Genomic DNA, 13,491 nt, shown 5'->3' on the forward strand with positions numbered 1-13,491 from the left:
CCACATACTCAAGTTTTAATAAGTCTTGCAAACCTTTGTGCCCTCAAACATAAAAACCCTCATTTTAGACAACAGCAGGCCATAGGCTTTTCATTCAGGCTAAGCCCCACCAAGTCATTTCTGATGGAGCTTGATTCAGAACCTTCAGAGGTTTCCTATAGGTTAACACTAACTCTAGCACAGTAATGTGCTTTTCACATACTCATTCACAACACTGGCTGGATACCTAATACGAGCAAAGCATTACACAGGGGTGTGTCATAAGTTATAGATTAATTAACACCACATATGACTGCATCAAGTAGCATACAACCTCATGGGGTAACAGTGCAGACAAGAGGCAGAATCAGGGGCACCAACAGAGAGGAGACAGTATGGAAAGCACTGATAATATTTTGCCTTTGGTATATAAATCAGCAATCAAAAAATACTTGGAAATATATAGGTAAAAATGAGGTGTTTGTTTTTCACTTTTCATTCATGTTTGGACTCTGAAAGTAGTTACTGTTACAACTCATTTGCCATTAAATCATATGCCAGGCTCTCCTTTTTTATTATGTAACTTTTCATATAAGAATATTTAGTCTCCATTTGAGGGCAGTCATTCTTGTGCCCCCCACTTCCCCAATCACATAGAGAAGAGACACTTTATATTTCCAAGATGAACAAACTGAGCCAGCTACTAGAGCTCCCTATAGTAGCCTGCCTCACTGCATCAAATGAAAGGTATCAGGCAGACAGAGCACAGAAGCGCAGCCAAGGCTCCACCGAAGGAGAGTACTTTTCCCTTTTAATTTCACAGTAATGAAAAGCTAGGCAAGGAAGAAACAGAGCAAAGCTCAAAGAAGAAAAATTAAGTATTTATAAGCAAAATCACTTCATAGTAAGAGAGTCCGAGTTTTATTTAGCATTTTATCTGAGGCGCTAATGAGAGTAAAAGAAGAAAATAAAGATCAATCCCACATTCAATTTTAAGGAGTCTCGTGAGGGTGAAAGGACAAAGACTGGAACAACCTTGAAAGTATGAAATGCCTTATGCTTATAATACACACAAAATACTGTAAGGATTTCCTATCAAAAGGAGATTAGTCTGAACATCACAAGTCTTTTCAACCTGAAGACTCCTACACCCATTGTTCTGTGCTTTTTCCCAATTCTAACCTAGAACTGTAGCCCACCAGGCTCCTGTCCATGGATTTTTCCAGGCAAGAATACTGGACTGGGTTGCCATTTCCTTCTCCAGAGGATCTTCCCGACCCAGGGATCAAATCCAAGTCTCTTTGTGTTTCCTGAGTTGCAGGCAGATTCTTTACCACTGCGCCACCTGTGATATTGGTCCTGAGAAACAAGTCAACTGGCCTAGTGTTCAATCAACACAATGCTACCGACAAACCTGAAGCCTTAAATCCATACTATACTACTAAATACTTTAATTAATTTTTAAAAACTTTTTTTAATATAAATTTATTTAATTGGAGGCTAATTACTTTACAATATTGTATTGGTTTTGCCAAGTGATTTTTACCTCTTTGTATTATAGGATTTTTAAAAATGAAAAACAAGATTCACTCGAAGTTAATAAAATGAATCAGTGACCCAACTCTATGTAGTCTCAAAATAATTAATTCTATCCAGGCTGCCAGGATAAACAAATGAATAAAAAAATTTAGAAGTTTACATACAAGAAGGTATTTTTACAACTACAGACATCAAAAAAACAAAAAAGAGCTTTAGATAATGTGTTATTTTCTAGAGCATTTCTTGAAACTGTTTACTACAGTTATTAAATAAGAACTGTAGGAAAAAGCAACCTAAAAATTGATATTAAATTTGCTTACTATCTTTAATAATTCTATTATCTGCAAATCCTTCCACAAAATGTGTTACAGTTCTTCAGTTTACTGCAAACATATCTTAAAAAAAATGTCAGCCCTACAGTTGAAGCTATAATACAAAGTTTTAATTACTGGCACTATACTAAAAAAGCACAATGGAAAACATTTTATTTAAATAAAATGAGGATAATATTTTACTGGGGAATACATCCAACAATTCATTTTCTCTCCATATCTACATCCAACAGTAGTGTTTTATATTCAAATTTTAAACAAACACAAATTCTTGAAAAATAATGAAAGCCATGTTTTGCTCAGGGATACTATTATCCATATACCATACAGGTTATTTTATAGCAGATACTAGTCTGCTAAATTTCAGATGGCAAAATGCTAAGCAGTGAGTTGGGTATTGTCCAGCTAGTTGTTTCTTGTCCTCCTGGAGAATCTGTCAATGTGTAATGATGAGACCATCTTGTCACCACCACTTCTCTTCTCAGAGGTGACTTCACTGTGATAGAACATATTCTTAAGATGCAAGGCCTAGCAAAAAGCCTCCCACAAATCCACTGGATATCACAATGTTCTGTTTGACAAATTCTGTTGCCTGAAATAAAGTTTGAAGAAAAATACTCTGAATCATGCTACAACATGGATAAATCTTGAAAACACTAAGTGAAATAAAACAGACAAAAATAGACAATGCTATTATAATTTGCACTTATATAAATAGTCAAATTCATCAAGACAGAAAGTAGAACAGAGGTTACCAAGGGCTAGGGAGACAGGTTAATTATAGGAGTTACTGCTTAATGGTTAGAGTTTCTATTTGGAATAATGAAAAAGTTCTGGTAGTAATGATTACATGAAAGTGTGAATATATTTAATGCCAGTGAATTGTGCACTTAAAAATAGTTAAAATGGTAAATTTTACGTTTTATATATTTTACCATAATAAGAAAAAGATAACAAATTTTTAAAAATACTCTTCATTATTAAATCCAGAGCTGAGTAATATTTTTCAGATGTTTTCCTTAATTAAGTAAATATTCAGCAAAAATTCTTGTGTTCCTACTATTGCAGATACTAACCATCAGGCAAGATGCCAGGGTTGTCTGTTACAAACTAAAGGAGCCTAGAGCCCCCAGCCAGGCCCAGAAGCTTCTTGCTTCTGAGATAACAGGCATATGGGCAGCAAAATTCTCACAGATAAAAAGAAATCTCCCTACAGTGTGGGCATAAACAGTCCATTCAGCAAATTATTGACACAGATGATTAATAAAGTCCCACAGCATGCACAATGATATTTATTAACCATCAGTCCACCTAGCCAGTAGGAAAAAATATACAGGATCAGAAAAATAACACCTTGATAAAATGTTTAACCCAAATAAAATCATGAAGAAGGAATTAGACAAAGCAAGACTGTGAGATACTCTGCCTAGATACTTCAAAAATATGTCATGAAATTCAGAAAAACAAAAAACAGATGAGGGGACCATTTAAAATTAAAGGAGACTTCAGAGACATGACCACCAAATGCAATATGCAATTCTTAATTGGGGGGGGGGGAAATATATAAAATTTTAACATGAACTGTATATTAAGAAATACTATTGTATCACATTAAGTTTGTGGGGATTCATAAGGGTAATTGTATAGGAGAATATCCATACTCTTTGAACATATGTACAGAAGTATTAAAGAATAAAAAGACACAATGTCTTAAATAATTCAGGAATAAAAAGGGTAAATCACACACACACAAAGCAAATGTGAAATGTGAACAATCTGGTGAATAGGTGAAGAGTACTTGGGTATTTACTGTTTTTGTCTGTCAACTTTTCAACTGATATAAAATTTTTCAAAATAGAAGTTGGAGAAAGTAAAAGGACAGAATTAAAATAAAAGCAAAGGATCATTCAATTCAGTTCTAAACAATGTAAGAATAAAACACAAAATATACATAAAATATTAATAAAACTAATATATTAATAAAATAAAATATATACATTTTCAAACTATTCCACCTCAAAAAAAAAAATAGGTAGCTTTAGTTAACAACTAAAAAAAAATGAGTGTTTTAAATGGTGACTTGATCCCAAATTTTACTTAACACTCTAGACATGACCAGAAACACCAGTCTTTTTTTTAAAGACCACATTCCCTAGTCACATTTTCTGCTGAGATCCATTTAAAAAAAAAAGGAGCCAAAAATATACATTGTCTTACTTCTTCTATTATGTTATTGATTTCAGGTGCTGCCTTATTTGCTCGTTTCTTAATCTGTCTTTTTGCTTTGTTTACATCTTTTTCCACTCTCTTCCAGTCGATCTGCACATAGCCACTGTGACTGGCAATCTGCAAAAATGTAATAAAAACGGTTAATTTTAAATCAACTAGGTTGATAATACAATATATGAACATGTCCAACTCTTTACAACCCCATGGACTATAGCTCTCCAGGCTCCTCTGTCCATGGAATTCTCCAGACAAGAATACTGGAGTGGGTAACCTTCTCCAGAGGATTTTCCTGATCCAGGGACTGAACCCAGGTCTCCTGCACTACAAGCAGATTCTTTACCATCTGAGCCACTAGCGAAGCCCCTATATGAATATTTAGATTTCAAGAAATGTATGAAGCTTATGTGTAACAGAGCATAATTTATTCACTAATTTATTCATTAACACACACTGAGCGCCTATTCTGTGCCAGGCACTGTTCTAGGCCTCCAAGTTATAGCCAAGAACAAGGGAGACAAAAGTCCCCACCCTCAGAGAGCTTACAGTCCATTAGGGAAAACAGACTTAAGCATACCTAATTCTTTAGATGTGATGAACACTATGTTAAGAAAAGTACAGTACTTAATGGCAAAAGATTCCAAAAATTATATTACAACTATTCTATAATTTGATCAGAATTTTTAGAATTTAAGAATTAGCTAAAAAGGCAGAGACTACTGAATTTGTACAGCTAATTAAAAAAAAGTACCCTTAATTAAACAGATGATTAATATAAGAGATCAGTAGCCAATCAGTTTTTAGGTCATTAAAGTAGCTTGATAAACTCTCTTCACTAACTCAGACTCTTCAGTCAAATTAAGAATACTTTTTCTGAAAAAAAAAAAAAAGAATACTTTTTCTGGTAACTGCTTTTGAAAGTGGAATATAAAAGAAGATATGCTCTACACAAATTTTATGTCATAAATACTTTTAATAAAACTACAGCTAAATGCCTACTAACCCTGATGTCTCATATGGTGCTACTGAGACACAGCAAAATCTGAACAGGAACAATAGCATGTGTGTAAGCCAGTACAATAAGTCATCCCTTCAAACAGTACAATCAACATGTAAAGAATCACAAGAGTAGTAAACAATTGTATACCATTATAAATCACTTCTACCAAGTTTATGCTTTCTTTGTAATCCCTTAATGCATCACTTTAAGTATGAAATAACTCAATTGGTAAAGAATCTGCCTGCAATGCAGGAGACCCTGGTTCGATCCCTGGGTTGGAAAAATCCCCTGGAGAAGGAAAAGGCTACCCACTCCAGTACTCTGGCCTAGAGAATTCCATGGACTATATAGTCCAAGGGGTCGCAAAGAGTCAGACACAACTGAGCAACTTGGACTTTCACACATAAAATACTTCAAATTATAAAAATATCTGACTTTATATAAATAGGCTAGGAATCTTAGGTTCCATTTTCACTGTGAATGACTCCAGAGAAGAATCTATTTATCTCCATTTCTTCCTATATTTATTCACCTTATATCAGTTCTAACTCTAGCCTCAGCAAAACAGAGTGATAATCAAAACAAATGGCAAGTGAAAGGTTTTCCTGGCAATATCTTACATGGTAATCTGGGTTACAGACACAGAAGTGATGAAGAACCTTAAGGTCCCTCCCATAGACAGCAACTATAAACCCTGGTTAAAATACAAGGGCTCCAGAATAATAAAAGGAAGCAGATTTTAAAGAGGAGTTGAAACTTGTAAGAAGAAACCAATATAAGGTGAGTTGACCATTTTTTTGGCTTTATCTTAAGGACAAGATGCAGTTGCAGGGTAGCTAAAAGCTGAATAGAGAACATGCCATTTTTCTGGCCTGAAGAACCAGAGGACAGAGCCCAGGAGAAGAACAGCTGCCAGAAAGGACACAGCTAGAGAAGGGAAGCCCCAAATTCTATGTGTAAATTCTACCCAAGTCCTGAACCACACATCCATGGGGCATAACGAAGTACTCCGGCTAAGGCTAAAAAAGAAAAACAACTGAGATTTGAGCCACTCTCTACCACAGATGAAATGGAGTTTGCAATTTGAGTCTAACCAAGTTAACTGCCTACTAAAATCAAAACATTAACAAATTTCAGAGGAATAAAACAGAATCCAGACTCTCCATGACAAAACATTCCCAATGCTCAGGAATAAAATTCAAAGTTATCTGATACAATAGAGCAAGAAAATGCGGCCTAGTCTCAAAAGAAAATCAACAGATGCCAACTCTGAGATGACCCATATACTGAAATTATCAGGACTTTAAAGCAGTACTTTAACTGTGCTCAATGAGGTAAAGGAAACTGCACTTGTAATCAATGAAAAGATAAAAATTATCATCAGAAACATAGAAAAAATATAAAAAGAAATGAAAATTCTAGAATTGAAAAACAGAATATCTGAAATAAATTCACTGGATAAATGGCAGAAGGTAGATGACACAGAATCAGTGCACTTCAAGCTAGATCACTAGAAATTATACAATTTTCAAAAAAAGACCGAAAAGAACAGATGAACAAAACCTCAGAACCTTATCAAAGAGCCTAACATGCATCAGTCAGAGTCATGTTCAGAAGGAAAAAAAAGAATAGGAGAAAATATTCAAAGAAATAATGGCCAAAACCTTCCTGAACATAGTTAAAGACATTAACTTACAGAATCCAGAAGCTCAGTGACCTCCAGGTAATGATCTAACACGATTACGAAATAACAATGCTCAGATGATGTGGGGGTTGGGGCACACAGAAGTTCAATAAATGATAGCTAAATTCCCACATTCCCTAATGGGAAGCCAACAGTGAATACCTCAAACTGAAAGATAAAGAAATATCCAATTAATTTAGTTAGGAAAAAGGAAATAAATACCTTAAGAATCAGCTAATAGTTCAAACTGGTTGCCTCAAGAGAGGAAAAATGGGGAGGTAGTGAGGGAGGCAGAGGATTATTCTAATCTGTATTGAGCATTACACATGTACTTGACCCTTTGAATTATGGGCATGTACAACTTAAAAAAAAAACTGAATTTAAAAGATTTATATACCAACTGTCTATTTTTTAAGATTGCAGTGTGATAAATATATACTGGAAACACCTGAGCTTTAAATATAAGTAAAGGTAATAAAAAATGTGGAAGCAAGACTAAATAAAAGGTAATTAGCCTAAAAGCCATTTGTTTCTTTTTTTGTCTTTGTTTCCTTCTATTGAGCTTTCAAGGTAAGTCATATTTGTGGGAAAAACTGATTTGATGCGGAGAGGTTCCATCTTCTACTCAGGGACTTCAAACATTACTTGGACTAAACATGAAGTAGAAGGTGGCAACCGTAAAACATGGGTTTGGAGGGGCTGAAATGGACTTCTGATAAACGACATGCAGAGTAGACTGAAATATATAATTCTATCTGTGAATATTCTAGGGAACTCTGCTTTGGTAGAGTATCCTTTTCCATCTTTTGAAACTGAGTTTTCAAAACAGCTATAAAATTAACTATCTTGATTCTTGATAACTAAATAACTTAATTCTTGGTTCTATATAAACTGAAGTAAAAAATCAGCTTAAATAAAATTATTTGTACAAATACTGGCATACACATCCAAAGGACTAAATTTAGAATATGAATAATTATTTATTTTTACCTTTTACAAGAGATAAGCAATTACTCTTAATAATACCATCAATAGAAAAAATATATAAATTTTTTAAACTGTTTAGTTAAAAACTGAAAATCCGTCCTAAATACATATGAATTCAGTCCTTCTGTACATCAGGCAGTGACACTTGTTATTACATGATCAATGGCTAGGTGCTGAAGTCAGATTTTGGTTGCTATGACCATCAATCATTTTCAAAACCTGACAGATTTCTGTTATCTTCAAAATTGTTGCTAACACGCATTCCCAGAGATTTTTCAATTTTAGGATTACATTTGATCTTCAGGGAATGATATTTTGGGCAAAATATATGCCAAACAGACATGAATGCCAGATAACATCCTGATAAACAACCTCAGAACGTTATACTTAGAGGAACATAAACAGGACTAAAATTTCAAATCAACTTGCCTCAGAAATAGGATTACGAATTATTTTTTAAGACCATTATTTTTTTCCAGTTTCTGTATTATTATGGTTTCCTAGTTTCAAAAAACATGTTATTTTTTTTAATTATTAAAATTATTTTTAAGACCATTATTTTTTTCCACTTTCTGTATTATTATGGTCTCCTAGTTTTAAAAAACATGTTAGAAATCGCTAACAGCAATTTCCTCCGAGAAGGAAAAATGACTAGGAAACAGGGAAGGAAAAAGACTTTTTGATTTTCATATACTGTGTATGAATGTGTGTGAACTTTAAATATATGCTTTAAATTGTCAGTATGAACAGGTTATGCTATTGATGAAATGTTTACTTGTTAAGCAGAGGCAAGGACTGAAAGCTCTGACATACCTGAAGGAGAAGAAAGCCACCACCTACTGCAGTTGCTGCAAGTTTTCCAACTTTCTGGAACAAAAATCCCGCACACCTTTAGTGGAAGAAATGGCAAAGGATGAAAACAATCAATGATGTACTAAACTCTCTCTGTTCTAGTTTTCATTGCTTTCCTAATAAAATCTTAATGTCTTCCCAGTTCTTTTGACCATGTTCCTCAGCTGCTCAGAAATCCTCAGTTTCCTTTCAGTTATACAGACTAGTCAAAACTGCACAGTCTAAATTGTCAGAGATGTGCTTAAGGGATGAAGAGAAGAAGGGAATTGACAGGGGAAAGACTGGCTACTGAAACTGAATGTTGAGTACTCAAGGGTCCACTATACTCTTCCTTCTACAGTTGTATTAAGTTGAAATTCCTCATAACAAAATGCTTAGTTTTGTGGGGCTTTTTTTTAATGTAGTCAAGATGTTCCACACATCTAGCCAACTCTCACTCTACCAAAACCTTCTACTCCAATCCAATCAGTTTCCAAACAGGTCACCACTCTTACTCAAGCTATTAATCCCCATTTCTCGGGGTTTCTACCTAGCTCCACATATCTAAAACTTTTCTACCCGTGAAGGTCCAGCAAGAGGTCCACCTTCATGACTATACTTTGGCCCACACTTCTCATGGCTCCCTTATCTATTTCTATCTCTATATTAAACCTGTTTTGTCTCATCTATCCTGTAAGGATGTTAACCCATACTTCTTTTCTGATTCTCTCCTTCAGTGAGTTCATTATTCCCTTCAGCATTCCAGATCCAACGTGCAAAGGAATCTTAGATTTCCAATCCAGCCTTCTGTACTGGGTTGAACTGTGTCACCCCTGAAATCTATGACCTTCCTAGAACCTCAGAATGTGACCTTATTTGGAGTAAATTCATTGCAAAAGCAGTTAATTCAGATGAGGTTATACTGGAGTAGGGTTGGCCCCAAATCCAATATGTCATAGAGACACACAGAAGGAAGACAGCCATGTAATGGCAGAGGCAAAATTGAGATTTCCTAGAGGAGGAAATGGCAACCCACTCCGGTATTCTTGCCTGGAAAACCCCATGGACAAGAGGAGACTGGTAGGCTACAATCCATGGGGTCATGAAGAGTTGGACATGACTTAGCAACTGAGCACACACGTCTACAAGTCAAGGAATGTCAGGGATTGTTGGCAACCACCAGAAGATGGGAGAGAAACACGGAACAAATTCTCCCTGAGCCTCCAAGAAGGAACCAACCCTGCTGACACTTTTCAAACTTCTGGTCTCCAGACCTGTGAGAGAATAAGTTCCTCTCATTTTAAGTTACCTAGCTGTGGTGCTTTGTTCTAACAGCCTGAGGAAACTAAGCCTGAGGAAACACCTTCATAAATGGAAAATGTACATTTCCAATTACATGACGAGCTTTTCTTGCCACCCAGAACCACATATTCAAAATGTCCCAAAGCAAACACCATCTTTCCAACCAAACCACCTGTTGCTAAAGTCCCAATTTCTAAGTGATGGCAGTATTCTCGAGGCTTCTCACCTCATGCTCATCTCAGACTGCCTTCTTCATTGCCTCTGCGGTCCAACTGATGGCCAATTCTATACACCCAAGTTTCTCCAAAACATTATTTGATTGTCTTCTTTCCATCCTCAAAAGCATCACTACCTTGCTTCCAGATCACACTAACGACCCCCTGGTTGATCTTCACACCTCCCATCTCACCGAGCAGCCACCTATCCTGCTGTCAGTTTTAGTTTTTTATTATGATCAAGAACCCATAGCTACCTACAGCTAAATATAATTTCCTCAGCTTCCCAATCAAGTCCTGAATTGGTCTGAATTGTTAACTAGCTAACATATTAACCATTCCTCCCTAACATATGCCACAATAGGACATCAGTTTTATACCCTAAAAAAATTGCAAACATTTTTACCCTGTAAAGTCATTGCAACAAATCACCTGTATAATATTAGAGTCCTATTACACAGCTCCTGGACCAACACCTGTCTATAATCCAAACATACGTGTCCCTCAGTAGGGGAGACAGCAACGAAGATTCAGAAAAGGGAGCAAAGGAGCCAAGCAGCATCCAGGTCTTAATAGTATCCTGGGGACTGTGCTCCACAAGCATGTCTATCCTTTGCTTGATGGTATGAGAAATTACAATCGGTATACTAATGTCCTCTGTTCTGTCTCTAGGCTTTCCAAGCAAACTTCTCCCAATTATGGGGCTTCTCACCAAGTTTGGCCTACAAGAAGAAAACACACAATGATTTAATTCTACTGCTCAATTATTTTTTAGTCTCTTTCAAGATGGGGCTCTAGGCCTGGACTCACATTAACCAATCACCCAAGGCACCAGACTGTGAGCTTATTTAAGTAGAAGGCCAGGCCCTGAATTGTGGGCATCAAAGTATAACCAGCTTGAGAAGAATCATCTGAATAACCAGGGCTCTGACCAGGCAACTCTCTTAACTGCAGGCTTTTTTCATAAGCAGCACTGTAAGTACACATCATGAATAAATACTGTACCTCTTCATCACAGAATCTTCACAGTGAATGTCTCTACCATAAAATGGCATTTATTTAAAAAAGGCGTTAAAAAAAGGCATAAAAGAGCACACCATTGTTCCAAGGTGCAAGTAAAACACAAATTAAAACAAACACTTTATACTTATCAAGTTTAAATATGTAAATATTTAAATTAATGTAAGATGAATTTAACCTAGAATCTAAGGAAAAAAAATGATTACTCACAGGTTAAGCACACCCACTAGCTTCAGAAATTCTCTAGGGTCATGAACATTTTCAAAATAAAGGGTCAAACTTCTTTCTGACCCTTGTTATTTGGCTAATCTTTTTAGTCTAAGAATAACAGAATTAGATCTACAGTAGCAATTATATAATCATGTGATCTGAAATGTTAACTGGTGAGGTTAATACTTATTAACCTCTCCCCCTTAATGTACTTCACAGTATTATCTCTGGGTCGCAAAGAGTCGGACACAACTGAGCGACTGAACTGCACTGAATTCCAACAAAGACCCAATGTTCTACAACTCTCCTTCTTCAAAGTACAAAAATTAACAGAACCATCTGTATCATAATCAGTAATTTTTACTGAGAATTTTACACTGCTTTGCACAGGGCTGATAATCCTGTAGATTAGTTTTACTGTGGGAGTTCTCACAGGGTTTTCAACCGAACAAGTAAAAATTATTTACATATAATTAACTCTTCTCTTCTATATTTTTCCCTCTTTACCCACTGGCACCGAATCAGATCCACTACATCTGCTAAATCTGAGAAGGGGGGGAATATGCAAAAAACAAAATCAAAGGAAGGATGAGGAGGAGGATGATCACCAAAACCCAGCAAAGAGTCTGAGTGTAGATTACACTAATCATATCACCGAGAAAAGTCTCAAGGTACAGCTCTTCTGGGATTAACATTGTAAAACCACTGACTGAGTACGTAGCTGGCCCAGATACAAAAGGGCAGCAGTCAGGCTCCCAGTGAAATTTAACAAAAAAAGGATGTTCTCACCAGCCACTCACTCCACCCATTACAATCTGGGTGGCTACCGAGTATTTTTCTACCATAGGTCCGGAACTGTGGCCAAACACTCGATTCCACCAGTGATGTCTTCTGGCATACTCAGTTAAATCCAACACTTCGTAAGAATCATCATCACTTTCATATTCTTGAAAGCAGAAAACGAAAGCAACACATTTTCAGTCAACTGAAAGTTAAAAATGTCGTGTACATTTTCATCTCTTAAAATTCATTGTTACATTGGCATACACCTAAAAACGCCCAGATGTAGACAGTTTCTTAAACCCAATCTCTGAGACTTAGGGCCTCGAGCGTAAAGGGCCTAGCATCCCCTTCCCAATGAGCTCGACACAGGCCTGGGGGGCCGGGGCAACGTCAGTTACACAGCCGAGCACAGTTACACCCCTACCCCAAATCTCTGTAGGGGTGGCTCAGTTTCACAGCAGGGTCTCCCGCAATCTCAGCGGGTAGGTCAGTTTCACAGCATGAAGGGTCACCCTCAAATCTCAGGTTCAGGGTCAGTGCAGGGTCCATTTTCATCAGTGAGAGCAAAAGGGGGTCTTCCACTGGCCGAACCGAGAGGCCCAGCAAGAAGAAATGACTTCAACAGCAAGACTTAAACGTTAGAAGACGGATAGGAAGGGAGGTGAAGGTAAGACAGGTGGGGCCGTGTTGAGGGCGAGGGTCCAAGAAGGGGAGGGGAGGTCTAGTCTAAAAGAGGTGCTCAAAGAGGTTGCCTCAAGAAAACGGAGCCCCCAGGATCCCTGGGACAGGAGAAGGAAGAGGCGAGCCCGAAGCAAGGTCGAGAGCTGTGAGCCGCCTCTAAGATACTACTTAGGGCCCCGGCCGCTCACCTTGGGGAGGGGGGTTCCGGGTCGCCATGATACCGCCGGCGGCCTGTACTGAGGCGGTCCCAACCCGCCCGCCTCTCGCCCCTACTTTAAAAACCGCTCTAGGCCCAGGTGGAAGTCTATGGTCTCTTTTTTAATCTCCTCCTCCTTTTCCTCCAGGCGCATAGTCCTGTCCCCGCTCCCTCCTCTAAGCGCAGGGCCTTCCGCGCAAGCGCAGGGCAGAGGGGCGCGAGGAAGGGGGGAGGGGGGAGACAGGTTGGATACCAGCCCGCAAGGATTTGTGGGAGTTGTAGTCAGTTGCCCTCCGCAACGCTGGTTTCCCACCCCTCCCCCTCGAGAATTTCCAGAAGCTAACTTTTGATATTTTGTTTCAAAGGGCCTCAGGGCTGGAGGGGAGGGGGCGTCACATGGTGGTTAAACGAAAACCAGCTTACTATTTGTAACACGGTACCAGAAACAGATAAGAGAAACCCTCTTTCAAACCACACTTTTCAAGCAGTCAAAGGCTCACTAACAG

General features: G+C 37.6%; 1 protein-coding gene across 1 annotated transcript; it reads right to left on the reverse strand.

Annotated features, from left to right (window-relative positions):
* Positions 1-877: 877 nt before the first annotated feature.
* FUNDC1 (FUN14 domain containing 1) lies at positions 878-13,179 on the reverse strand. The gene is made up of 5 exons (XM_027534088.1): positions 12,978-13,179; positions 12,115-12,271; positions 8,561-8,636; positions 4,068-4,196; positions 878-2,442 (listed from the first exon to the last, which is right to left on the reverse strand). The coding sequence occupies exons 1-5, from the start codon at positions 13,003-13,005 to the stop codon at positions 2,365-2,367; spliced, it is 468 nt and encodes a 155-aa protein (XP_027389889.1). The 5' UTR covers positions 13,006-13,179; the 3' UTR covers positions 878-2,364.
* Between the last annotated feature and the right edge of the window lie 312 nt (positions 13,180-13,491).

This window comes from Bos indicus x Bos taurus, chromosome X (genome assembly GCF_003369695.1).
Source record: "Bos indicus x Bos taurus breed Angus x Brahman F1 hybrid chromosome X, Bos_hybrid_MaternalHap_v2.0, whole genome shotgun sequence".
Classification (NCBI taxonomy): domain Eukaryota; kingdom Metazoa; phylum Chordata; class Mammalia; order Artiodactyla; family Bovidae; genus Bos; species Bos indicus x Bos taurus.

What these genes read in the sequence shown, in the direction of transcription:
- FUNDC1 (XM_027534088.1), bottom strand. Translation starts at nt 13,005, where the DNA reads ATGGCGACCCGGAACCCCCCTCCCCAAG. An exon ending in ATGGGTGGAGTGAGTGGCTG is followed by an intron (nt 8,637 to 12,114) that starts GTGAGAACATCC and finishes CTTCCACTAAAG; the next exon opens with GTGTGCGGGATTTTTGTTCC. An exon ending in TCAATAACATAATAGAAGAA is followed by an intron (nt 2,443 to 4,067) that starts GTAAGACAATGT and finishes ACTTTATTTCAG; the next exon opens with GCAACAGAATTTGTCAAACA.